A 27,255-nucleotide genomic window follows, 5' to 3' on the forward strand; every position below is an offset into this window, starting at 1 on the left:
ACTTTTAAAATCAATATTTTAATGCCACATTAAATTTTATACGATTTCATTACAAAAATGAATAGATAAGTCTTTATTTCTTTCACATAAGAAAAAAACTTATTTCTTAACTTCTTAAGCCTCTAAATTTATTTTTGTTAGTAAATTAATGTTTTTCCGGCTTTTCAAAAGGATAGTAAGGGTGATCCAACCATTTATACTGTGGTATTGTTCTGTAGTTCTTGTCGAAGCCTTTTAGTATGTTTTTGTCTGATTCGGAAAGAGAAAAGTCGAAAATATCGATGTTTTGCTCGATGCGAGACTTTGTTAGCGATTTCGGGAGTGGGATTACTCCTAATTCCACCTGAAAATACATATTATTATTTATTATGATATGAAATTATATAATATAAAATAAAAAATATAGATTGTTACTGTAAACGTTAAAATTTAAAAATATCAAAGATTTATTTGTACTTAGATTACAAAATAAAAGACAGATGGAGCGTTGCCGAACTAAACCGAATAATTTATCGTCATTTCCATAAAGCTATGTGTGCTGTCATTTCGCCGTTGCACTGTACGTACACGGTGCTTCTGTGTGGGTGTTATGTTACCAGATATTGAAAATTTTCCCAAAATTTTCCCCGACTACGGAAGAAAGAGGGTTATGTTTTTCGAGTGTAGGTATGTATGTACCTATAATATTTCTTTGACACGCCCTGCAGTATAAACTGTTGGATCGATTTTGAGTTGTGACTTATGAGGTGTCATTGCAATCATCTGAATTATGAAGGTAGCTGTGGTGGTAGTGACGTAGGCTACATAAATTATTAGCAGTCATGTTTTAATTTTTATTTTAATATAAATTCGGGTTTTTGATATTATTTTATAATATTGTAAAAATTATTTTATCACCTATCTACTAAAGTTAAATACATGGACAAAATAATTTTATTCAATTTTTATTAAATAAATTACATTAAATTTATTAAATAAATTACATTAAAAAAAGTTTTTATTTTTCAAAACATATGAATGCGAATAGCGGTAGTTTTTAGTCGAGAATGCGGGATATTTTATTTTCATCATATCCATCATGTGTTCACATGAATTAAATCGCAAGCGAAAACGACGCTTTTTATAAAAGTAACTAACAAAAAAATGTATAATGCTTTTTAAAAATATAATCTAATAATGACCATGAACTTTTATTGCACTAGGTATACAAATAATCACATTCACGATCGAAAAATCCAACAGCACTACCCCGAATATCTTTTAACCATTTTACCCCTAAAAATGGCAAATTCATTTTCAAAATACTGGCAGCATACGTTGAAGTTTTGAATTCCTTCGTATTTGTAAAATTATTATTTGTATACAAAATTAAATAAGCCAAATAATCTACAGAAAATCTGTAAAACGATGTTTTATCTTTTTGTTTGTTTTCGGGAACAAGTTTTACAGCGTTTTAATATCACAAGACAGCATTTTTTTACTAAAATATCAAACCCCTTTTGACGTATTGCATGACACTAGAATCGCTATAGCACTAGCGGAGGAACGTATTCGTTTTTGATTTCGTATTTTCTTTGACAAGGGCGATGAATGATTGACATGCTCCATCTGTATTTTATTTTGTAATCTAAGTATTTGTAAGTGAAAGTGTATAAATAAAGAGTTCGATGAATTTTATATAGTGCCACAAACTTATCTGACCCGGTGACAGTGTCACTGATGTCGCTTTCTTTTATATAAACAAAATATTCCGTATGAAAAGTCTGTGAAAATGTGACATTTCAAAATGGCGGCACGTAGTTCCAGTTTTTGCCACCGGGTCAGATAAGTTTGTGGCACTGTAAGTAAATACGGTAAAAATACGTCATAATATTTTTAAAGTGTCACAGTTTTTACGATTTTGGCGCCAAATCAGGGCTTATTTTTTTTTAAATTTGTTGAAATCATTTTGCTTTTTTTTCAATATTTTCCTTAGCAATTATCAATTTATCAAACTTACCAAATATCTCAAAGTAATCTGTGGAACGGTTTTATTATATTTCTTAGCGATTTCCACCAACGCGGGGTCATCGACCCTTGGTGGGGGCGCGTCTGACTTGGCCTTGTTGTAGAACAGCGAACCGAAGGGTGTGTAACCCATCACTACTATGGAGTTCTTCTTGCAATAGTCTAGTAATGCTGGTTGTTGGAGATTCAGGTTAAGCTGAAAGGATATTTTAATTATTATTCAAAGGCTAGATACAATTTGATAAATTAGGAATGCGAGGACAATTTCATTATTTTAGTAGCTTGTATAGATATTGTTTTAATGATTGAAAGAACAATAAATAAGATATTAGTGAAATTTGTATAGAATCTTTAGTATTTTCTATGTTTGTTTCATGTCTATGAATTTTGCAGCGTGAGTGTACCTACCTCCTTATTAATTTTTACTGAACTTTTAAACAACATATTTGAAAAAATCTAGGTAAGCCAAGTCCGTAAGCGAAAATACGGTCGGAATGCTTTCGGTATTAATTAAATAACAATGTGTGTTTAATAAAAAATACGCTATAAAATAGCTTAAAAATAGTAAAATAAAACCCTCAAAATGTAGGGTTTATTTTTCTAGTTAATAAGTATACAGTATTTATAGTAAATAAATATATTTCCAATCTCACCTCAACTTGCAAAGCCGCGGGTTTCTCGAGCCCCGCCTCTAGGATCCTGTCAATCATGTGCTGGTTGAAGTTGGAGAGACCAATTGACCTGGTGAGGCCGAGTTCCTTCGCCTCCATCATGCCTCGCCATGTGTCCAGGTAGTCTGTGGTGTCGTAGGTTTGGTTTCCCTTGGAAAGAAAATGTTAGTGATATTAATGTTTGAAAAGTTTAATGCAAAGCTTCAAAATAAAAAGCAAATGCACACTATGCGAAGATTAAAAAACTAGTGGATATAAATAATTTATGTAATATTTACCTAGTTGTTATAGGTAATTTCAATTGCTAGGGTAAGTACTAAGATTAGCAGTAAGTAATTCTTCTAACAATAGGTAAAATCTTTTATTCATGCGTATCGATAAATTAAGAAAGGATCGCTATAATAAATATGTGCCTTTTAAACGTGGTTTTACGTTGTTAAAAGGTGCACATTATAATTTATAAACCGAACAAGAATTTATATTGTAAAATGCGAAGTTCTCTTCAAGGAGTAAAAAATTATCATCCATCGGTTGGCTAATACCTACCTACTTTACGCGTTTAAAATTCGATCCACCTGCACATATTATAACAATGAATAAACTGATTTCCGATTCCGAAACACACTTAATAATTTCGGAAGTTCAAGTCACTCTTTGAATGTAACTACGTAACGCAAAAGTTTAAATATTTTTTTTTACTTACAATGTAGTGGTAAATGGTAATACTTACAAACTGTCCAACCGGCCAGTGAATGAGGTACAGATCAACATAGTCCAGCTGCAAGTCCTTCAGCGACTGTCGAAGCGCGGGCACCACGGCGTCACGGGCGTGCTTGTCGTTCCATAGCTTTGAAATATAGGTATAATGGTAGGATATTTATTGTTTTATAGCAGTAAAATGCTTTGGAAAATTAAGGAATAGAAGAAATTCGATCCCGGTATCCGTTGATACTTGTTTGGTATTTCTATTCTTTGAAAATTTTAGTATCTTTGTTGGCTAAATTAAACATTCTTAGCAAGTTTGATAATTTTCTAGCCCTTTTCTATCTGGTTCAATAAATAGTAGCTTTATTCTGGTTTCTGGAGCTTTCTAATAAAAATATTGTTTGTCACAAGAACAATGCAGCTTTAGCAAATTTTTATCACAATCAGGCCAATAGTTCCAGAGATTACCTATTGCGGATTGCCTACAAACAAACCCACAAAGATTAATACTTTCATACACTACCTACACATAACTGCCTATTTAACAAGTTAATAAATTTATAATACATAGTTTACTTCCATTTGTAGTTATTTGTGTATGTTAAATATAGTGTCCGACCGAAACTGGTTTCCAGGCCGAAACCGAAACCGAAACCGAATGTTCGGCCGTGGTTTCAGTTTCGGCCGAAACCGAAACCGAAACCGAAACTCACGTGGTCAAGTATGAAATTTCTAAAAATACTGAACTTTGGTGCATTTTACCTATTATTTTGCCTTAATTAGGGCATGAAATGAAAACACAGTAGTTATATTAAATTTGTTGTAATCATTTATTTAATATAAAATAAAAAAATAATATTTTTAAAATATTAATAATATAACAATTTTAATTTTTATTATTTTTTCAAATTAAGTTCTCAGTAAAATCAGTCATCTAAATCAAATCAGTAATTGTTACTGTTACTTTAAATACTAAGTTTTGGTATTTACTATTTTGAGATCTTTCTCTTTATTAAAGAGTCTTTAATGCTTTGGATTGGTATTTGTACTTAGAAGAATAATCAGTCTCTTTTAGGTACCTCTTATATAAAAATAATAATTATTAATTACTATTACACCCAGTTCCAATCTCAACATAGATAATCAAAAATTGTTTCCACCAGCGTGGGTCAACCAACGCTTTGACAGCGTCCGTCAAAGCGTTGCCGAGGAAAACGAAGTTAGGCGAGCGTGAACGTGTGTGAACTAAGTTCACTGAACTTGCGAAATAAGTTTCGGTTTCGGCAAAAGTTTCGGCCGATTTTGGCCGAAACCGAAACTGCGGCCGAAACTTGATTTTTGGCCGAAACTCGGCCGAAACCGAAACCGAAACCGAAAGTTCGGTCGGACACTAGTTAAATATACCTACCATACTGCATTGCATATATTTTCAAGTACAACATACCTTAGTAGTAACAAAGATATCCTCTCGCTTATATCCCTTCAATCCTCTCCCGACCTGGTCTTCCACGTGATAGATCCACGCTGTATCAATGTGCCGGTAGCCAGCATCGATGGCCCAGCGAACTGCGTGTACCACCTCGTCAGATACCGGCTGGAGACGGCCATGTTGGAAAAAGTTTTAATATATTGAAGTAATAGGTACCTATCACCATGGCTATCACTAAATTCAGAATCGAGTGTTAAAAGTCGTCAAATAAGCTGGAAGCTATAAAGCGTGTTTTACAATAAGAATTTCATTAAATTTGTATTGTCACCAGTCACCAATCCTTAATCAGTTAACAATGTTTGCTTAAAGTGCGGGTCAAAAATTTTGACCCGCACTTTAACTCAAAATTGCTCTCTTGACTCAAAATTGCGTCGAAATGAGTCGATTACATACAAACAAGATAATAATGGCGTGTCAATAACGTCTGGAAAAATATCTATTCAAAATTAACTTATTTCGTGGCAGTAAGCATTAGAAAATTCTGCTTTACAGGCGTAGGTAGAGTTTTTCTTCGGGCAATTTTGAGCGTGATTGCAACCATTGGGAAATATTAAATTTATGTAAATTGGCGACTCAAAAGCTTCTAAAGTAAATATAAAGGTTATTTGAATGAATAATTGTGAATAATTAGTTTATATACCTATTACATAATGGGAAGATATTATCGTTCAAGATACGGGCTCGGCCTAGTTTAGACGACAATTGTCCATAGTTTTAAGTATTGTGTTTATATAAATTGAGTGACATACACAGTGTAATTGAAAGTACCTATATAAAGATTTTTATTATTAAAACAAATGTTTTGTTTCAGTTTCATATAACTAACTAATAGATATATGTACCTTAGAGGTATTTCCAAGCCAAGTGCCGAGAGCGAGTGCTGGGATCTCATGACCGTCGTTCAGCTTCCATCGTGGTGCCTCTGCTGTTGTTTGCTGGAAGAAGAAAAACAATCGAATATAATAAATACATATATACGTATGTATATATTATATTATCCAATTACGTTTATTTCTTTTCTTTTTATGATGTTAAAATCAATTAATTGTTTTAAAACAAAAGAACTCCTGTTTGATACCTACTTTATTAATTTTATTACACATGATTGATATTGAACAAAAAAGTTAAAACGTTTCGAATCTAAAATTTTTAAATATTCCTTTTCACTAATAATTACATATTATAAATCGAACTTGACTATAAAGAGCGATAGACCATACCAAATTTAACGCTAAAAGATCCCTTTTTTGCGAAATGATGTAATAAAAATCGCCCAATTTATATTTACACCTAAATGGCTGTTAAACTTAATCATAGTAGTTATACATGTAACCTTGTGGATTTTTTGTGGCAATGATTATTATTTATTATTATAAATCATATCGTTATAGGGAGTAAATTATTTTATGATTCATCAATAGTTAAGATTATTGTACATAAGCAATTTTTTATATAACATGAATTGATACATAAAGTGTAAGTTGTAGGTAGGTCCATTTATAGAGCTGACAACTTTAAGACTTATTAAAACATTACACCATTTATTTTGTTGATGAAATAAGATATATTTGGACTTTGGAGGCAGGTAGGTACTTACGCTAAGGATACATTGACATGTATCCTTAAGAAAATTACCAAGAAATTATCTATATTTAATATCATATCAAAACCCGTTCAATCGTTTTTGCCTTATAGTTGAACGACCTAACAAGCTTGAAATATAACTTCTTTTTTATTTAAAGTCAATCAATCTTCAAAGGTAATTGAAATCGATACTATACAAGGGGACAGGACATTCTCCTTTTAAATAACTAGGGTATATTTATAATTTAAACTTACACGTATATATATGACAGTACCACAGTATTACAATATTATTTCCTAAGTACTGTCTAGAATATCACATAGTATTATATTATGTATGTATATAGACTATTAAGGCAACAAAATATAATACACAAAAGATGTTTTTTGTGGTCTGTAGTAGGTATAATTATGTACCTTGTAAACAAATCAATCAAATAATATTTAGCGTAATCCCAATACACAATAAAATAACATGAGCAATTAATAAAATTACACCATAAAGCTTAGTAAGTTTTACAAGTTAATTGCCAACAAGTTAACAATATTAACATAAAAGCGTTTGACCTCTAAAGTCTTAAAACGACTTGTAAAGCGAACTTTTTTAACATCTATTAAGTTATACAAGTTGTACAACTTAATTGCAATAAGTTATCGAATAATAATGATTAATATAGTAAAAAAATCTAAAAACACACGCTGAAGCTCATGAAATTATTGTATTGTCAAATTAAATTAATCTGTCCTTATTAAGTGAATCGAAATCGAGTTTAAAGACATGGTTACATGCAAAAAGCGCGTCAAAAAGGTATTAAGCCACACCATTATATAAAGAAATATGTTTAACTTGGTTAAAATATTACTTACTGTGAAAAATATCACTTGTAACACAGTAAATATATAAAAATATGGCGACATGGCTAGCTCAGAGACCAGCTAGGAGTGACTGGCAATGACCTATACGAGTTATCGGAACTTGTATGTTATCGTAAACTTTGCTATCGGAACTTTGCTTGGAAATAAAGAAATAAACATGTGTTTTGTGATTAGAGTTCTGTGTGAATTAGTCAATAATAGGTAGTTATTGTGATTCAAAATATAACTCGATCGACAGAAAAATATACTTATTGAAAATGCATGCACTATATAATTTGGCAACAAATTTTATAGTACCTATCTATGTACTATTATAATACCTGTATCGATTGAAAATGTTTGACAACATGACAAACTGACTAAAATAAATCTATCAAGCCATTTAGAATAGAAAGAAGACACTCATGCTCAAAATTTAGAAATTGGAAAAATATAATATCTATCCTACTGGCGCAATAAAGTAAAAATTTAAAATACACCTCATCGCACTTTGATGAATTTTGTTCTTATTGTACAGTGCTCCACTCCTGTTGGTGTAGCGCGAGCGTGATGATATATAGCCTATAGGTATATAGCCTTCCTCGATAAATGGGCTATCTAACACCGAAAGATTTTTTTAAATCGGACCAGTAGTTCCTGAGATTAGCGCGTTCAAACAAACAAACTCTTCAGCTTTATAATAATAGTATAGATTTAAAGCTCCTAAGTACATAATACATTATAGGTACTTACTTTATGCAGAGCATGTCCACAATCCACATATTATGTCATCGACCTTCCTATAACATGCTATTGTATTAAGTTACCTTCTATCATAATATTTTAAATTGAATTTAGTTTTTGCACGCTCGCTTAGTCCACTTTTTCTATAAATATATTAGTTATCTCAATTAAAAACTAGTCAGAGAAATCTTCATTGAATCAACGTCTGACCTTGTAAAACTCGTTATGTACCATTGCCTATATATAATTATTAATAATTATTATGATGAGATCGTGATTTGACATTATACATATGATTAGGTTATTGTGTAAAAGAGCTTTTAGTTAATAGTTAAAATGTTTGAGCTTGATAAGCTTTTAAATAGGTATGCCTGAATCCTGATAAGCTTTTACATATGGCAATCATTGGACCGATTTTATCGTAAAGACCAGACAAGAGCTAAGAGCTTTAGCTAATCATTATTCACTACATCACTTCAAACCTATTACGAGTATCCCTACTTAATATTATAAATGCGAAAGTAACTCTGTCTGTCTGTCTGTCTGTCTGTTACGCTTTCCCGCTTAAACCTCTCAACCGATTTTGATGAAATTTGGCACAGATAATCTTTAGACCCTGAGAAAGAACATAGGCTACCTTTTATCAAAACACCACGCGGGCGAAGCCGCGGGCGGAAGCTAGTATAGTATAAAACAAAGTCGCTTTTTCTGTCCCTGTGTCCCTACTCCCTATGTATACCTACTTAAATCTTTATTACTACCTAACTATGCAACGGATTTTGATGCGGTTTTTTTAATAGATAGCTGATAGAGTGATTCAAGAGGAAGGTTTTAGTATAATATAATTTATTGGGTTTCAGTCTTCAGACGAAGCGGACGAAGTTGCGGGCGGAAAGCTAGTCTATATGTCGTGGTCATATCGTAAATTTGCTCATTTCATGATATGACTGGCCATTTCACGAAATGGTCGCATTTCGTGAAATGGCCAATTTAGTTTGGCCACATCATGATGTGGCTTGATCAGATCAATGATAAGAAATCGTTTCACGATATGGTCAACTAATCGCGCGGTTTTTTCATGAAATGATCAAAATTATTTGATCATATCGTAAAATAGTTACATTAATCATTGGTAGAGGCGCTGCAAGCTCTGTGTTTATGTGATAAGATGGCGGCCGCGCGCTGGCGAAAATTTAATTATTCGCAGTTAAAAACTTCATAATTCGTTTAATAACAATATGAAGAAATTCATAGCAAAGAATTTACGACGGTTCGAGTACTATGGAAAATGTGGATATCTTATATGTATTGAAGAAAAAATGCGTCTTAAATAAAATAATTTAAGACGCATTTTTTCTTTTAGGATATAATTATATTTATATATCCTACTATAGTATTATAATTGTTTGTTTTTTAAAAAGCGATTCTGCTTCTGGCACTCGCCGGCCGCTGCCGCGGCACGCTCGCTTTGCTCGCTCGGCTCGTGCGTTGTTTATCAAAGTCTAACCTAACCTAACCTAACTGTTTTTTATTGCAAAAACGATTCGCTTCTAGCATTCGCCGGCCGCTGCCGCGGCACTAACTTGAATGACATTAAACAAGTTTTTAGAATATTCAGAATTTTAATATTTTATGGACTCTTTATATTTTATACGATCTGGCCAAATGTGGATGGCCAAATCGTGAAACGTTGACGATTTAACGATCTGATCAAACTATGTTGGCCATTTCATGAAATGCGACCATTTCGTAAAATGATCGATCATATCATGAAATGAGCAAATCTACGATATGGCCACGACATCTATACATCTATACAAATATTATAAAGAGGAAAGGTTTGATTTTTTGTTTGTTTGTTTGTTTGTATGAATTGAATAGGCTCCGAAACTACTTGAGAGATTTGAAAAATTCTTTCACTGTTGGAAAGCTACATCATTTCTGAGTGACATAGGCTAGGTTTTGTCCCGGAAATCCCACGGGAACGGGAACTATGCGGGTTTTTTTTTTAAAACGCGGGCGAAGCCGCAGGCGGAAAGCTAGTTTACAATAAACAAACATTATACAATTTATAAGGTAGATGAAATATGATGCTAAATGAAGCTGAACCTTAATCAATTAGGTAGTATTTTTTAATGGTAGGTATTGGATGTAATTTATATTAACAAAAACAGATTAATTAATAATTGTATATAGTTAATATATACATATCTATGTATTATATGTATTTCTAAACAAAGACAACATGAATTAATCAATCATTTGAAATTAAATAAAAAAACAATGATAACTTAATTATTCCTTTTATTATTGCAAAATACGATGGTCCATGTAATAACTACAATTATAATCTCTTCAGCCAGTTAATAATCTTAGTTTTTATGCACAAAGTGTTCTTTTGAATCGCAAACAAAAGGTAGGTAGTAGGTACATTAACGCTTTTAAAATATTTATATTGAAATTAACATGCACCGTATTTGGATATGTACTCAAATATTGCATGGTTTTATATTTTTTTATCTAAAATTTCATTTCGACATTTTAACTTCTAGACGAGTGAAAGAGCAACTTCGTATCATCGTATCTTATGTCTTTATCATTGTTGTAAGTACCTATGTAACTACATGTAATTATTAGTCCAAATTAAAATACATATAGTTTACAAAAACTAAAAAAAAACTCATGAAATTATTTTATTGTCGTCGATCCTTGATAACTTCACAATGTTTAAATAAAACGCTGTCCGTTTAAAGTGTTCAAAATATGGTCAAAATTGTGTGTAGAGGTGACAATTATGAAGAATTTAGATTTACAGGTATTAAAATATATGGAAATCAATAAATTTAAATATTAATAATTTTTAATGTTTAATATAGAGGTCTTTTAAATACTGAGTGATTCACTAAATAGATAACAAGCAGTCGGTGCCAAAAATAAGAAAATCAATTTTTATGATGCACCGACATAACGAGGTCATAAACTAGAATATTATATGGCTACTTAAATACTCTACCTTTTTGTTTTTAATATTTGTGAGCTTTTTATAGATCATTTTCATTATTAATGAGCTACAAGTATTTTTCATTTTCACTTCAAATTTATGATAACAAACATTATTCCTCGAATTTTGATTCTATCTATTTATTAGATACCTATTTATTATTATTTTCAGTGTAAAGTGTTTTAAAGAGAAGAACACATTTTTAATATAACACAAGTTACAATCAGTAATTTGAATTACATACATTAAATCTTCTTATAATATAAAAATGAATCCCAAAATGTGTTGGTAAGCGCATAACTCGAGAACGGCTGAACCGATTTCGATAATTCTTTTTTTATTATATTCCTTGAAGTACGAGGATGGTTTTTATGCAGAGAAAACGTAAATATGTACCACGTGCGAAGCCGGGGCGGACCACTAGTCATTAATAAAGAAGGTAATAAAACAAAAAATAGCGTGTGTGCCGAGCGCACGTTTCAGAAGTGAAACTTCTTTGTCGAGATTCAAGATACCAACATCGTCGCCTTACTCCATGACGTGACGGTATTGTCATGACATGACCTTGAAATTTTACTCTCAACGCGAAAGAAGTTTTACTTAAAAAAAACTTTGTTTATATAATAAATTTTAAATAATAACTAACTATAGTAAGTAGTACTACTATAATATAACGCTGAAGAGTTTGTTTGAACGCACTAATCTCGGGAACTACTGGTCCGATTTGAAAAATTTTTTCGGTGTTAGATAGCCCATTTCTCGAGGAAGGCGCTATAGTTATATCATCTCGCTAAGACCAACAGGAGCGGAGCACTGCGGGAAAAACTGCGGAGCACAGCTAGTATTGTAATAAAGCTAAACTAGCGTTTAGCTACTATTATGTATTCTGTGGCTAAACATGATTACACGATAGAGCTCTATGTTACGAAGAGTATGATTATAAGATACCTGTTCATATAATAGATGCCTAGGCAATAAGGGATTAAAATAGACTATTTCTGAAAGGGTCTTGACTCTTGACTCCTTCAAGGTTGTATGTCGTAACTTATATTACGTTTTTTATAAGCCATAATATTATAGTGATTATTAACGCACGGATATCTATAATTTTATATGCTTAAATATGCAGCATAGTTGAATGAATTTTGATAACTTAATAATTAATTATTAATTACGTTTTTAAGGTTCAATTATTATAAAAAAAATGGGTGATGCAGCTATTTTTTTTTAAATAGAGCTTTAGGATTGGAGAAAGCAAGGAAAAAGGAACATTTTTTATGTATTAATTTAAAATTAAAATTTTACAGTCCCTAAACATTTAATTGACACTTTTTATTATTTAAAAACACTTATGTAAGATAGTGTCTATGCAAATTTATGAAAAAAGTGTGAAAAACACGAGCGGAGCTGCAAGCGAAAGCTTGTGAAACATATTTTATAATATTCATACCTACATATGAGTTAGTTGTTTTATTTGCAATAGTGATACTGTAATATTATTTATTATTTTCGGAGTATGGTAGAGATTGGAGATACAATAAGCAGGCCTAACTAGGGAATACTGAACCTAACTTTTGGTGAGACGACTAATTTATAACAATATCTACCTAGTTTATCATCAAATACTAAATGTTAGCGTTATGTAAATTCACCTTATCTGGAAATGGCGAATTCGAGAGGAGTGAACTTTTTGTCAAAGATTATGTAATGTTACAGAACTATCAAGGTTTGTTTATTTATTTTGGGAAAAAGAAAAGCAGACATAGTGTCTATATATTGCATGTAATTAAACGTTAAACTCACACTGATATTCAGGAATTCGAAATTTCGTACACAACGTACGTAATGTATCGTTTCCAGACATAAAACTGAAATCTGTACGACTAGTACCGCCTAAATATTTAAAAATATAATAATAGGTATCATGCAATTAACATAATATTTAATCCGTCTTTATTTTGAAGACAATCCAATTCTCTATTTTACAAGAGCAGAAAATTACATAGTTACACATACTTAAGCAGAGAAAACACAGTATGCAAAGGCTCCGAATAAATAAATACATAAAATATAAAATTTCAATTCTATTCTATCATTAATCTTTGAGCCACAGATTCTCATCAGGATGTAATTGTTGGACAGATCAGGCTATATCACCAGTCATTGTGGCGGACTCACAGAGAACGAACGTGATTGGCACAATGTTGTTGTTTACAGTTGTTATTTTGTGTTTGGCAAATCATGTAAGTAAAATATATTTTGAAAATATGAACTTGATATCTTGAAAACTTAATATAAAATTCAAATAGTGGTAGCACACAGGAATTTTGAGCGGCTTTTTATAGTATAGGTACTATCAGAAATTAAAATTTATGAGGTCCGAAAAATATTTAGTAAATAATGAAACAATGCCAAAACAAAAACAAAATAAAAATTGATTAATCTAATTAATATAGAGGTATATGTTATTGAACTTGAGGCATTAGTAGGTACCTAATATTTATCTGTATTAAAAAAAATTAAGAACTTCGAGGTTATCGAACCACGATATTATCACTTGTAATTAATAATGTAGAGTCAAAATATGAACAATGAAGTGTTTTTTATCTTTAAAATAAAATGATGGAGTTCGTTTCCCTTTTATTTAATCAATAGCTTACCGCCCGCGGGTTCGCCCGCTTTGTCTAAAACCTAATAAATTATATACTAAAACCTTCCTCTTGAATCACTCTATCTATTAAAAAAAAACCGCATCAAAATCCGTTGCGTAGATTTAAAGATTTAAGCATACGAAGGGACATAGGGACAGAGAAAGCGACTTTATTTTATGCTAAGTAAGTATGTAGTGTTACGTATCTATAATCTAGTTCCTGATTTACCATCAAGATGCATCTTTACATAATATATATTTGTTATTTGTATCTTATTTGTAAATTAAATGTAAATTAATGTTCTCGTTTGTAGATTATTCAGAAAATGTAAATGATTCCATTATAAACATATCCGTATTAAAAACTAATTATTTGAAAACAATGGTTTGTCTCACAATAATTAAGTGCGCGTTAGTTGTAGTGGAATTACCATTCTTTGTGGAAGTTTTTCTTAAGTTAATAACTAAAAAAAAAAACAATTATCAGTACTTCTAACTCAAACTTATACTCAAATACATATTTATCAATTTGCAAGGCTTCTTTCAAAGCACTTCTTAAAACGAAGTAGCAGTTTTACGGCAACACAATGAAAAGTAATTCCTAAACATTGATTTAAATGTAAACTGTTATGATAAAAAATTTCGACTCTTTTCTAAACGTAATAATAAAAATTAGCTATCAGATAAATGGAGTAATATGTTATGTAAACAATACAACTGGATGCCTAATAAGTTAAATATGTAGGTACGGTATATTAACACAGATAATATAAATATAATACTATACTAGATATTAACTTTTCATAGAGCGAAATCTGAACTAGCGGAAAATTTGTCTCCGTAGAATCTTTTTCCACAACGTAAGTATATTAGTTATTCAATTAGATGGCAATTTAATTGTCTGAAACTGGCTGTACTTTTAAAATATCTTAATTTTTAAATTACCTATTTGCTCTATTAAAATATTAAACTTGCTCTATGCTTATTATAGACTAGCTTTCCGCCTGCGGCTTCGCCCGCGTTTTCAAAAAAAACCCGCATAGTTCCCGTTCCCGTGGGATTTCCGGGATAAAACCTAGCCTATGTCACTCAGAAATGATGTAGCTTTCCAACAGTGAAAGAATTTTTCAAATCTGCCAAGTAGTTTCGGAGCCTATTCAATTCATACAAACAAACAAACAAAAAATCAAACCTTTCCTCTTTATAATATTTGTATAGATACATATAAAATTTTAATAGCAATGAATATGAGCTGATATTTTTATGCTCAACTATCAGGCACACACCGGTTTAGCTAGCTTTAAAATTATAGCCCATAAATATGTCTAAATGTCACACTATTTCTATCCATAATTGTATTTTTTTGGCAATATTAATAGTTTAGTTACTAGGCTGCGATCGCGATTTGATGCGCGTTATTACTTACTAGCTGCGCTCCGCGGTTTCATCTGCGTGGCTCCGCTCCTGTTGGTCTTAGCGTGATGATATATAGCCTATAGCTTACCTCGATGAATGGACTATCTAACAGGGAAAAGAATTTTTCAAATCGGACGAGTAGTTCCTGAGATTAGCGCGTTCAAACAAACAAAGAAACAAACAAACTCTTCAGCTTTATAGAAGAGATAAATATGTACATTTTCACAAGTAGTAGTATTATAATATTATCCGTGATATCTCTATTTTATCATATTTTATTCATAATTTATAGTGGTGAGATTAAGTAAAGAATCTCTCTCATTTTTAATTTAAATTATATCATTTATGTTTTTTTATCAACAAAGGCTTTGAAATGCATATTATGTAATTTTTATCCATTAGCGAAGTTAAAAGGATCACTCATTAATTTGTTCATTAATATTTTATTGTTAAGTACCTTTGAATATAAATTAATACATTAACAAATAGTCGCGGTTCATATCACATGTATAATAACAATACAATAATAACGCAAAAGGTCAAACTTGTCACACCTCAATTCCAGATGCCAACCTTAGTATTTGTTAATTTAGTTGCGAAATTTTCGTGAGCATTTTGTAGATGTGTAGTTTGTAACAAGGTTTTATTGTTACTAGCTGATACAGAACTACAGGCAAAAACTTTGGTTATTTTAAAACTTTATGAGTTTGATTTACGCGGGGAATTCCGTCCTTTTCAATACTTAGGGGATTGGTAGGACATAGCTAGTAAATTAATGAAAAAAAAAAAATGCAAAGCACGTTAGCTCTATAATATTTGTATTGAGAAACTATTTCACCATTTGCTATTCTGTAAAATTATAACAATTGGCACAATTCGATAACAAACTCAAACATGTATTTATTCAATTAGACTTCTTCTAAAGCACTTTTGAATCGTCATAACATATCTTTACCATTTACCACCGGTTACGAAAGCAGTTTCTACAGAAAAGAGCAGAAATTCTGTAGTTGCACTTCTAAAATCATGTCAAAATTACGATGGATGGAGAAATAAAACAAAATTTCACATTTGTGTTGTATTTTTGATACAATTTTGTATTTGGAATACAATTTTGTAATTGTAATACAATTTTGTAATTGTAATACAATTTTGTAATTGTAATACAATTTTGTAATTGTAATACAATTATTTGTATTTGTAATACAATTTTGTATTTGTTACAGATTGCCGGTCAAACTGCAGGGAAAGCTCCCGTGTTGAATCTCAACGATGGATGGATAATGCCTACTTTTGGTCTAGGCACGTGGCTCGGTCTAGATCAAAAGGTAAGTAAAATTAAAACGAATCAATAATTAATCATACGATGTAGTTTCTTACATATTGTAAAATTAATTATAGATCTAGACACGCGGCAGCGTGTCAAGCCAAGTTCAAGCGAAGAGAACTGGCGAGCAGCGGCCGTGTGTATATTTACACGAACCATTTCGAGCCACTTTTCACCCCCTTATAACTCGAAAACTATTTAAGTTAAATAAACCAAATTTGGTACATATCAAGAGGACCTCGAGATAAACAAGAACCTTAAATTTCATAAATATAGATTAAACAGTTGCGTAGATATTAATGTCCAAAAATCGCAATTTTTAAGACTGACTGACTTATAGACATATACAAAACCTAACCCACTTCCAGATGACCTAGAAAGTTCAAATTTTGTAATCAACTAGGTAATAGTGAGTGTACAAAGGAAAAAATCAGAAAATACTGAATTTATCTGTATTTAATTTTTTTTTCAATGACATTAATTTTGTTTGTATGGAAAAATGGAAAAGTTAAAAAAAATAGAAAATATTATATTCACCATAATAGTGTTAAAATATATATCAAAACTAATCAGTGGCAGAAAAAAAAATTGAAATCCATCAATAAATGACTGAGATATAGATTATTGAAGTTTACATATTTTAGCGCGAAACATCTGTGGATTCGATGCGCCTCTGACATCACACTCACTCGCGCTAGTATCGCTAGGGCAGATTACTTCGATTGCATGATTTCTTTATTCAAAACTGTTATTAAACATAAAATTAGTGATGCAACGAATACTACTTTTACGAATACGAATAGGAATACGAATATCAAACCTACTATTCGGCGAATACGAATACGAATACGAATATCTCGCCTTGGTAATAAAAGACTTATTTATTTAATGAATGTTTACTCTTCTAATAATTAAAATTTACAATAGGCAAATTTTTATTTAAAAAACATAAAATTCTTAGATTTTCTGGTTTTAGGCGATTTTTTTTTAAGTCTGGATGTTTCCAGCCGTTGAAAAAAGGCTTTCTTCTCGCCAAAAGGCCAGTGGATCAGCAGTCTCTGCACACGTCATATTTTAACGCGCGATTTTTAAATCTGTAGTAAATAGAGTTGCGTACAAAAATATTCGTTTTTAAATATTCGTATATTCGCCGAATACGAATATTCGGTAAATGTCTAGTATTCGGCGAATACGAATATTCGTATTCGTATTCGTTGCATCACTACATAAAATAAAAGAAAATTGTAATAAAAATATTGCTCATACAGTTAAAAATAATATATAATTTTACATATTCACATTTATTTATTCTTTATTAATTATGAGTGTTTAGTTTAGTTTTAATTTCAGTACAATGGAAGAAGGCTTCGTCGAAGGTCGAAATGATTTAATTTGCGTAATATTAAAATTATAATAAGTGAAACTTCTTAGGCGCGTTGAGAGTAAAATGTCAAGATCGCGTCATGACAATACCGTCACGTCATGGAGTAAGGCGACGATTCTTCTACGACGATCTTTGCATCTTGCCAAAGAAGTTTTACTTCTGACACGTGTGCTCGGCACACACGCTTTTTTCAAACTTTGCCCTTTTTATCTGGAACGGCTGGACCGATTTTGATAGGACTTGCACTGAAAGATAGTAGATGTAACCAAGTAAGAATCTAGATACTAAACTTAGGCAATAGCCTGAACAGTTATACAAAAGTTTTTAAATAATATATTTTTATTGTTAATTAATACCTATTCTTCATCTTGACGTGTGTAAGATTGATTAATGCAATATAATTATTAACAAGTGTATTATTCAAATTCAAATTCAAACATTCATTTATTCAATTAGACTACCTACTATTTAGTAGCACTTTCGAATCGTCATTACATAGTATTTTAACATTTACCACCGATTCGGAAAGCAGTATCTATGGAGAAGAATCGGCAAGAAACTCCATAGTTGCTCTTTTAAAATAATGTCAATAAATTTACATAATATGTAACTTATATCTAACTAAGTACATAATATGCCAAAGAACTGTCCTGTGGTTTTTACGCGACAACCCTCCATGGGTCTTTATCGTCCATATACTTATTCCTGAATACTGTAGTACGCTCTCTGAACTAGTACATTTTTTATGTAAGTTTTAAATTTAGAACTACTAAACTCTTTAATATTGTGAGGAATTCTATTGTATAAGCGTATATCTTGACCCATAAATGAATTTTTAACTTTGGCTAATCGGAAAAATGGCATTTCAATTCTATTCCTGTTCCTTGTGCCATAATCGTGTCTATCTCCTACTCTTGTGTGTAAGTCAGAGCTTTTGTGTACATGCAAAATATTATTAAATATATACTGTGATGGTACAGTAAGGATACCAGTATTCTTAAAATGATCTCTTAGTGAGTCCCGAGCACGTAAATTATATATAGAGCGAACGAAAACGCAAGAAAAAATAAAATAAAATCGTTTATAAAAAGCATTAAATACATAAATTAAATCTTTGCAAAGTAATTTTCTGTACAAAAAGTAATGATATCCCAACAAAAACATAAATGTAAAAATTGGAGCCAAGTTCAACCGTCGACTTGCCGAAAAAAGAATTGAGATCTAAATGTGTGCCAAGTTCTGTAGACAGTCCAGAAATTTATTTACTAAGATGTATAAAATTCTTAGGTGAACTGAAAACTCAATTGTTTTATTTTCCCTTATAGAACAATGTTTATTCAAAATATGATTTTTTTTTAATTTTAATAAAAGAATTATTTACACATAGCAAACAACTAATGACCTACTGAACCTCATAATTTGACTTGGCTAGTTTTTACAAGTTTCTAAAATAATAACGTTCAATATCAGCAATTTGAGAAGATATTATATAGATAAACAGTAGGTACCTAAAAACTAGCCTGGTTAAATTATGAGGTTCAGTAGGTCATTAGTTGTTTGCTATGTGTAAATAATTCTTTTATTAAAATTAAAAAAAAATCATATTTTGAATAAACATTGTTCTATAAGGGAAAATAAAACAATTGAGTTTTCAGTTCACCTAAGAATTTTATACATCTTAGTAAATAAATTTCTGGACTGTCTACAGAACTTGGCACACATTTAGATCTCAATTCTTTTTTCGGCAAGTCGACGGTTGAACTTGGCTCCAATTTTTACATTTATGTTTTTGTTGGGATATTATTTCACAGTTAACTGATTAACTTATTAATAGGCTCTAGGCTCTTTATTCAACCGTTTTATTTAGATTATAAGCCGTGTTTGTCTTACCTAATGGCTGGATACTTGCTAGATATCATTTAGGTTATTTAAGAGCCTAGGCTATTAATGAAATGACTTTTTTAACCAATTGGCTGCAACAACCTTACATACAAATTCTTCCAAAGCAAACTATCAACGACATTCGTTTGTTAATACATGTTATTGAAATTTCAGGGAGGTTTTGTTCAAGTGCAAGATAATTCAGTGGAGAAAGCGGTGGAGGAAGCGATCGACGCCGGCTACAGACACATCGATACAGCTGCCTTGTATGATACTGAACCACAGGTAATATTATCTTGTTTTTGTACATCACTACATACATAGCTTTTAAAAACTAAAAGCATTTCGTCGGCGTCTGCCTCTGTACCTATACTTAGATATTAAAAAAAACGTTTGTCTGCATGTATGTCCGGGCTAAAAAAAAAAAATACTGCATGGATTTACTTTAAATTTGGTAAAGAGACAGCTTGAGACCTGATGAAGGACATAAGATAGGGTTTATCCCGGAAATCCCACGGGAACGGGAACAATACAGGTTTTTCTTTGACTACGCGGGCGAAGCCGCAGGCGGAAAGCTAATTTCTAATATTTTTATATGCGCGTCGATTTAATGACCTTAATTATTATTGGTTGAGTAATAATATCGGAAGTTAATAATTTAAAGCACTTTATTCGCGGCTGACGAATTAAAATTTTCATGTTCAGGATTAGACTACAAGCCCGCATAGGACAAAAATATGGGTCAAATGAACCACCAGGGGACATATCTAGAACGATAGCAGAGCAAAAAATAATAAGATTCATCACTATGCCGTCACTTGTAAGCTGTCCAACTGAGTGCAGATGAGAATTGAAAAGTACAGGTAGACTCGGTAAATTTTGGTCATATATTTTTGTACGGCATTCTTAACCATCGATAGATCCATTAAAAATAATAAGAAACCGCTCAGTGCCGTACAAAAATGGTGGTCCACCAAGTCGGAATTTTTATTTAATTTCCGAGAGTTACCGGGGGTAAATTTGGTCATTTGACCATGTACGGCATCTGTGTCATACTATTGCTATACTGCTTTTAATCCATTATTCCGCAACGCCGTACAAAAATCATGGGGACAAGGGGAAAAAATCGAGAGATGCAATCCCCTCTCTTTCCCCACTCCAGGGGGTCATTTGACTAAGTACGGCTTCGGTTCCAAAACATTATCTAGCACTCAAAAGTACTATTAAAAGCAATGCCGTCAAAAAATAATTGTTCTTTTAAATGTATACCAATAATCATCTTAATTTCATCGAATTCTTGATATAAAGAGCTGTAAGGTCATTTGACCCTGTACGGGAACTTTTTTTTTAACATGATATTGTAAAATTCAATTGTTGTATAGTATTGCCGTTCAAAAGAAACCGTTCTAAAAAAAGTTATAGAGAAATGCAAAACCAGAAATTTTGTTAAAGTTTAAACATCGTAGATTAATGAAATATAATAGTTTTCTACACTTTATCCGTTGTTTTAAATAGTATTAACATAGATAAATTAGGAAAAAATGATGCCGTACATTTTTGTGCAGACCACATCTTTTAGGCTGATGAAAGCGACGAAAGCTACAATTTTAAGAGTGCTTTATTGCCATTTGATACAGTACGGCATTAACATATTTTTACCCAACTACGGCAAAGCAAAAGGAGGGTTATGGTTGTTTACAGGTCATGTATGTATGTTCATCTATTCCCTCGTAACTTCTAAACTACTTATCAGAATTCGACAAATGACATATCATTAGAGGCGTCTGAATTGTTCACTGGATAACCAACGACCAGCTAGCTAAAGGCTATATGGGGTTTCACAAAATCTAATGTGGCGCCCTCTAGCGGACAAAACATACAGAGTAAAAAAATAAAGTTAAGATAAATATGCAGTGTTTGGTATCATTTGAAAGCGCTTTACTTGTACATTTTGAATATGTATATATTACTAGCATTTGCTTGTGACTTTACCTGTATTCATGGACTGATTGCATATAATTCACATCTTTTCGTTCATAGCTTTTTTATTAGTTCATCAATTTAACGGAGTCCATTCCACCTGACTCCGACTTTCCAAGGTGATAATTAATCACCTCGAGCTTCTTAATATTAATGTATATTTATATTTTATTATAAAAATATAAAGCAAACATTTCGTTATATGGATTTTTTTCTTTTTCAGATTTTTCCCCTTTGAACCAACGAAAATGTACGGCACATGAAAAAATATTATCTATGCATAAAATACTTTAAAAATAAATTTATTTCGTGTTGTGTCAAATGACCCCCTGGAGTGGGGAAAGAGAGGGGATTACAACTCTCGATTTTTTCCCCTTGTCCCCATGATTTTTGTACGGCGTTGCGGAATAATGGATTAAAAGCAGTATAGCAATAGTATGACACAGATGCCGTACATGGTCAAATGACCAAATTTACCCCCGGTAACTCTCGGAAATTAAATAAAAATTCCGACTTGGTGGACCACCATTTTTGTACGGCACTGAGCGGTTTCTTATTATTTTTAATGGATCTATCGATGGTTAAGAATGCCGTACAAAAATATATGACCAAAATTTACCGAGTCTACCTGTACTTTTCAATTCTCATCTGCACTCAGTTGGACAGCTTACAAGTGACGGCATAGTGATGAATCTTATTATTTTTTGCTCTGCTATCGTTCTAGATATGTCCCCTGGTGGTTCATTTGACCCATATTTTTGTCCTATGCGGGCTTGTAGTCTAGATGAGTAATGTGACTAAATTATAGTACGTTTTTGGCAAACATATAGTTATTTATACAATTTTTATCACATTAGTTTTAATGTTTATTATATTTTTGGATACATTACCGGTTGCTAAGTTATAAATAATTATATGTATATTGACATAAAATATTTTTGAGTATAGTCCTTTGTGACTTACATGCTCATCATATATAATTTTTTATTGAAGTGAAACTTCTTTATCGGGGTTGGAAAAAAATTTAGTGTAACATTTTTTCGTTACGCGTGACATTTTTCCGTTACGCGCTATCTTTTTCTTATCCCTACCACGCGTGATTCTACGTATTTCTGTAAAGTTGCATATAGTAAATTAATTTTTGAAAAATAAAGTCATAAAGAAGTTTCACTTCTTACGTGTGTACACTAGTACACGCACACATTTTTTTATTTTAAAAACGTTTTGGAAAAGTTCCATCAAAACGCGGCCACCTACATTAGAGACAAGATAAACAAACAGCTAGAATCAACTTTTAATAATTTAAAGTTTTAGTAAATACCGCCGTAATTAACTTTTATTATACCTAGTCATGAATATTTATATATAACTTAAGTAGACTATCTTTCAGTTAAACTGAGCGAAATGTATTAACTGCTTATTTTTTAAATTTAATTGTGTTTCAGGTTGGACGCGCGATTCAGAAGAAAATAGACGAGGGAGTAATTTTGAGGGAAGATATTTTTGTTACTACAAAGGTGAGCTTTTTGATTTGTTTCGTTTAAAAATAAATACATTCGAAAATAATGGCGGAGTCCAAAAGCTACTGGGAAAAGTTAGGTAATAAATTTGGTGCTGCATCGAGAAGGGATTTTTAATACTTAAATATATTTACGAGACTTACAATTAGTAATAAATAATACTACGGCTTGTTAATAAATAATGTATTATAACATATTATATAAATTATATCATTTTTCAGCTCTGGAACGACCAGCATGCCAAAGAGAAGGTGCCAGAAGCTCTCAAAGCCTCTCTCAAGAAGCTGAACATGGACTTTGTAGATTTGTACCTTATTCATTTCCCAGTTGGAACTTATGTAAGTACTAGTTGTTGACTGTGACTTTGGTCGTGTGGTAGTTATAAAACATAACATTCTAACGATATATAAGATATCGTGTATATTTTTATAGATATATCCTGTATATTTACTAGGTTTTTTTTCTATTTTTAATATGAATAAGATGAATGCTCTATCATTTACATAGAGTTCTAATAAAAACTCTATTTTATTCGAAAACCATATTACTCTATTAGTTACATAATATTTTAATCGATTATAATGATTGCAGTAAGTTTCAATGATAGAAATTCTTAATTGTAGTTCACTGCATGCCTAGCATTAGCAATTAGCATATTATAACAAAATCGATTTCCGCCGACTATGTATCTATTTGTTTGACCTTTAAAATTACGTGACAGATAAACATGTGTTTTTAATAGATAGAATGATTCAAAAGGATGGTTTTAGCACAGATATTATATTAATATACTTAGGTACATTTTAGTAAATAATTAATTTGGTTTTACATAAAGCGAGCGTAGCCGCGGGCATAAAGCTAGTATACTAATCACCTGTGAACAGGTTTATATGTTGCTTTTTACGCTTCTACACCTAAATAAAATATCGATCTACTTGTAATCTAAAAACTAAAATATCCTTATCCCAGGTGTGTATTTACTATAAATAAAATATCCTTCATCTACAGGCTAACAACACACCAGACAACACAGACTATCTAGACACGTGGCGTGCGTTGATCGACGCGCGCGCGCAGGGCCTCACGCACTCGATTGGTGTGTCCAACTTTAATATCACTCAGATTGAAAGGCTGATCAATGAGACTGGTGTTGTGCCGTCTGTGCTGCAGATTGAGGTTGGTGGATTTATGTTTTAGGTCCTATATTAATTCATATACAAGTCTACTTTCTTTAACTACAAATATACTATTCTTTTTGTATACGCGAGAATTTGTTATTTGAGGAAAAATAGTACTTACAACTAAATAAAAAGTAGTGATAGAAAAATGTTGTAAAGTACCTAGAAAAGTATCCAGATAGTGTTTTTGCAATGTTATTTCCCAAAATTTGTTTCTAAATTATGTAATGCTTATTATAATAGGTAATTTTCTATCCTACACATTTCATTAAATTTGTGAGAATGGATGTTTGTTAATTTGTCGCCAAAAGAGCGCAGTATTCAATTTGAATTGATTATACATATTATTGTTAATTGATTATAGTCTGTACCAGACTATTTACATATCATCTGCTCGATTTACCCGAATGCAACGCTTAAAAATAAATTTCTTGTTACTTAAATAATATATATTCTAGCTGCACCTCAACCTCCAACAACCAGAGCTCCTCGCATACTGCAAACAACACGGTATTACTGTCATGGGCTACACGCCCTTCGGGGCCCTGTTCCCGAGTAAGGCGCGGCCCGGCGCCCCCCCGCCACGAGTCGACGATCCGGCCCTGGTGGATATCGCTAAGAAGTATAATAAGACCGTGCCGCAAGTTGTGCTGAGATATTTGGTAAGTTAAAAAAAATAGATCAAGAGATGGGTTCGAAATCGCATTTTTGATCTCGACTCTATCTGTGATTCTAGTTCAACAATTCATTTTTTTCTATAATACCAAATACTAGACGGATTTTGATGTATTTTTTTGAAGTGAAACTTCTTTATCGGGGTTGGAAAAAAACGTTTTAGTGTAACATTTTTTCGTTACGCGTGACTTTTTCCGTTACGCGTGATTCGACGTATTTCTGTAAAGTTGCATATAGTAAATTATTTTTTGAAAAATAAGGTCATAAAGAAGTTTCACTTCTTACGTGTGTACACTAGTACACGCACATAATATTGTTTTTGTGATAATAGATATTCATTATGAGAAACAAAATGTATAATAAATTCACCATACACAGGTAGGGAATGAACATTAGGGCACACGCGATAAGTTATTTTTATTGAGGTTGAATGAAATTGAAACAATTACAGAATTTAATGTAATATTACAAGTTAATAATAAATAAATGTGTTAGTAAAGAACCAATCCTGTCGCTTTTTAGGTACGTCGCCTCGTCAGCACATAACAGGTGAATTGGTTCTTTACAAAGACATCCCTCATAACGCATATTCGCACATCTCTTGTGGAAAAGCATCCTATTAATTAAAATAATTTCTATTTCAGTTCGAACTAGGCGCTGTACCGATCCCAAAGTCCGTGAATCCAAAGAGAATTGAAGAAAACATCAACATATTCGACTTCAGGCTTACAAAACATGACAAAGAAGTGTTAAAAACTTTCGACAGTAACTACAGATTGACAGTCATACCCCAGTGGGCGAACGACCCTAACTATCCGTTTTAAGTATTTTATGTATTAAATTATATTGTGTGAATGTTTGTGTTTTATTTGGAACCACATGCGAATATAGTAGGAATTGACAAAGGCAACAATTACTTACTGGCTTTCAATATGTTTCATAATATTAATCTTAATAATTGTTTGTTGTTATTTAAATATTGTACATCACGTAGACGTAGAGCAAATTTATAGAAATGAGAAAATTGTATTTCATTATTCAAAGTAGTGAATAAAAAAAAGCTTACAAAATAACAACTCTATTAGAGCAAATTCACGTGCGAAAAATATTTTAATCTAAACATGGCAATTGTAGAGTAACCTGTTCTCTAAATTCTTCGTTCACGTTTTAAACTAAGCATATTCCACTAACTATTTTCCCCGGCTTCACCCGTGCTACATATAGAATAAGTATTTATAATTTTTTTTAACAAAAACTAGCAAGGCTATCTGGCACTTTTCAAATAAAAAAAGAATCGTTAAAAACGGTTCACCTGATCGAAAGTTTTGTGGTAATAAACCAAAAGAAAATATAGAAAATCGGTTAGATAACCATCTGCTGAAAAGCATTAAAATATAAAACGAATAAATAAAAATAAATTGAAAACAACATGTAAAATCGTTTACAAGATTCGTCACTAGATGTCTTTCTGTATCGCCACCACTCTTTTATAGATGTACATATAAGAACGATATTAATAATATTAATTCAAAATTATTTACATAAAATAAAACTAGATTTTCAGGCATTACGTCGACATAAGAATCACTATTTAGACAATGCTATTATCGATTAGTTAAAACGAAAATATCCCTTGAAATAATCAAAATTGTTTTCTAGCCGAACGATTTTTGCTGGGTGAACTAGTTGACTTCTAGAGTCAATAGAGATAATAATACCTACTGTAGAATGACTGTAGAGTAATGTATACGGTAGAGTTGCTTGAAACAAGCTTGCAACTTCCACAATTTGGATTGCAATGTTTTGTTTAGTACAAACTAGATGGCGTTGATATCAAAATGTTAATATGTTTTTAATAACAGATTAAAGAATTTCCCGGTTTTTTGGCACTTTAAAAAATTTAAAACAAATAATAATACATTTCATAATTAATTGTAAGTTAAAATTAAATCTAAAATTAATTTTATCAAGAAAGGGAATTGAAATGAAACACAAATAGGTAAATAAAATACAAACTTTATTTCCAAAAGGTACATCACTGATCACATACTGTATATCATCAAAAAATTAAAATATATTTATATGTAGGTATAATAGATTGGGTTCATTGTACTTACATATTTAAAAAATTACACAGAGATAAGTACCTACTCAAGTCGAAAGGCCACTATTTTACAAGTTTTGATAA

General features: G+C 31.5%; 2 protein-coding genes across 2 annotated transcripts; one reads left to right on the forward strand and one right to left on the reverse strand.

The window, feature by feature from the left end:
- Positions 1-28: 28 nt before the first annotated feature.
- Positions 29-7,432, reverse strand: LOC149476120 (aldo-keto reductase AKR2E4-like). Its single transcript, XM_089712430.1, has 7 exons — positions 7,324-7,432; positions 5,715-5,807; positions 4,828-4,977; positions 3,409-3,525; positions 2,661-2,828; positions 2,000-2,203; positions 29-343 (listed from the first exon to the last, which is right to left on the reverse strand). Exons 1-7 carry the CDS (start codon positions 7,372-7,374, stop codon positions 146-148), a joined length of 981 nt encoding a protein of 326 aa, XP_089568556.1. The 5' UTR covers positions 7,375-7,432; the 3' UTR covers positions 29-145.
- Positions 7,433-13,198: 5,766 nt separating this feature from the next.
- On the forward strand, positions 13,199-25,922 carry LOC149476121 (aldo-keto reductase AKR2E4-like). The gene is made up of 8 exons (XM_089712429.1): positions 13,199-13,299; positions 16,349-16,450; positions 19,889-19,999; positions 23,140-23,211; positions 23,436-23,552; positions 24,223-24,390; positions 24,851-25,054; positions 25,712-25,922. Exons 1-8 carry the CDS (start codon positions 13,258-13,260, stop codon positions 25,889-25,891), a joined length of 996 nt encoding a protein of 331 aa, XP_089568555.1. The 5' UTR covers positions 13,199-13,257; the 3' UTR covers positions 25,892-25,922.
- Positions 25,923-27,255: the final 1,333 nt, after the last annotated feature.

The sequence above is a fragment of the Colias philodice genome, chromosome 28 (assembly GCF_061535455.1).
Source record: "Colias philodice isolate Cphi_HAF_F1 chromosome 28, ilColPhil1 Martin Lab GWU primary, whole genome shotgun sequence".
Taxonomy (NCBI): domain Eukaryota; kingdom Metazoa; phylum Arthropoda; class Insecta; order Lepidoptera; family Pieridae; genus Colias; species Colias philodice.

Coding starts and splice junctions, on each gene's coding strand:
- LOC149476120 (XM_089712430.1), bottom strand. CDS start 7,374: ATGTCGCCATATTTTTATATATTTACTGTGTTACAAGTGATATTTTTC. Junction 4,978..5,714: donor GGCTTGGAAATACCTCTAAG/GTACATATATCT, acceptor GGCCGTCTCCAG/CCGGTATCTGACGAGGTGGT. Junction 3,526..4,827: donor ATATCTTTGTTACTACTAAG/GTATGTTGTACT, acceptor TATATTTCAAAG/CTATGGAACGACAAGCACGC.
- LOC149476121 (XM_089712429.1), top strand. CDS start 13,258: ATGTTGTTGTTTACAGTTGTTATTTTGTGTTTGGCAAATCAT. Junction 23,212..23,435: donor ATATTTTTGTTACTACAAAG/GTGAGCTTTTTG, acceptor ATCATTTTTCAG/CTCTGGAACGACCAGCATGC. Junction 23,553..24,222: donor ATTTCCCAGTTGGAACTTAT/GTAAGTACTAGT, acceptor CTTCATCTACAG/GCTAACAACACACCAGACAA.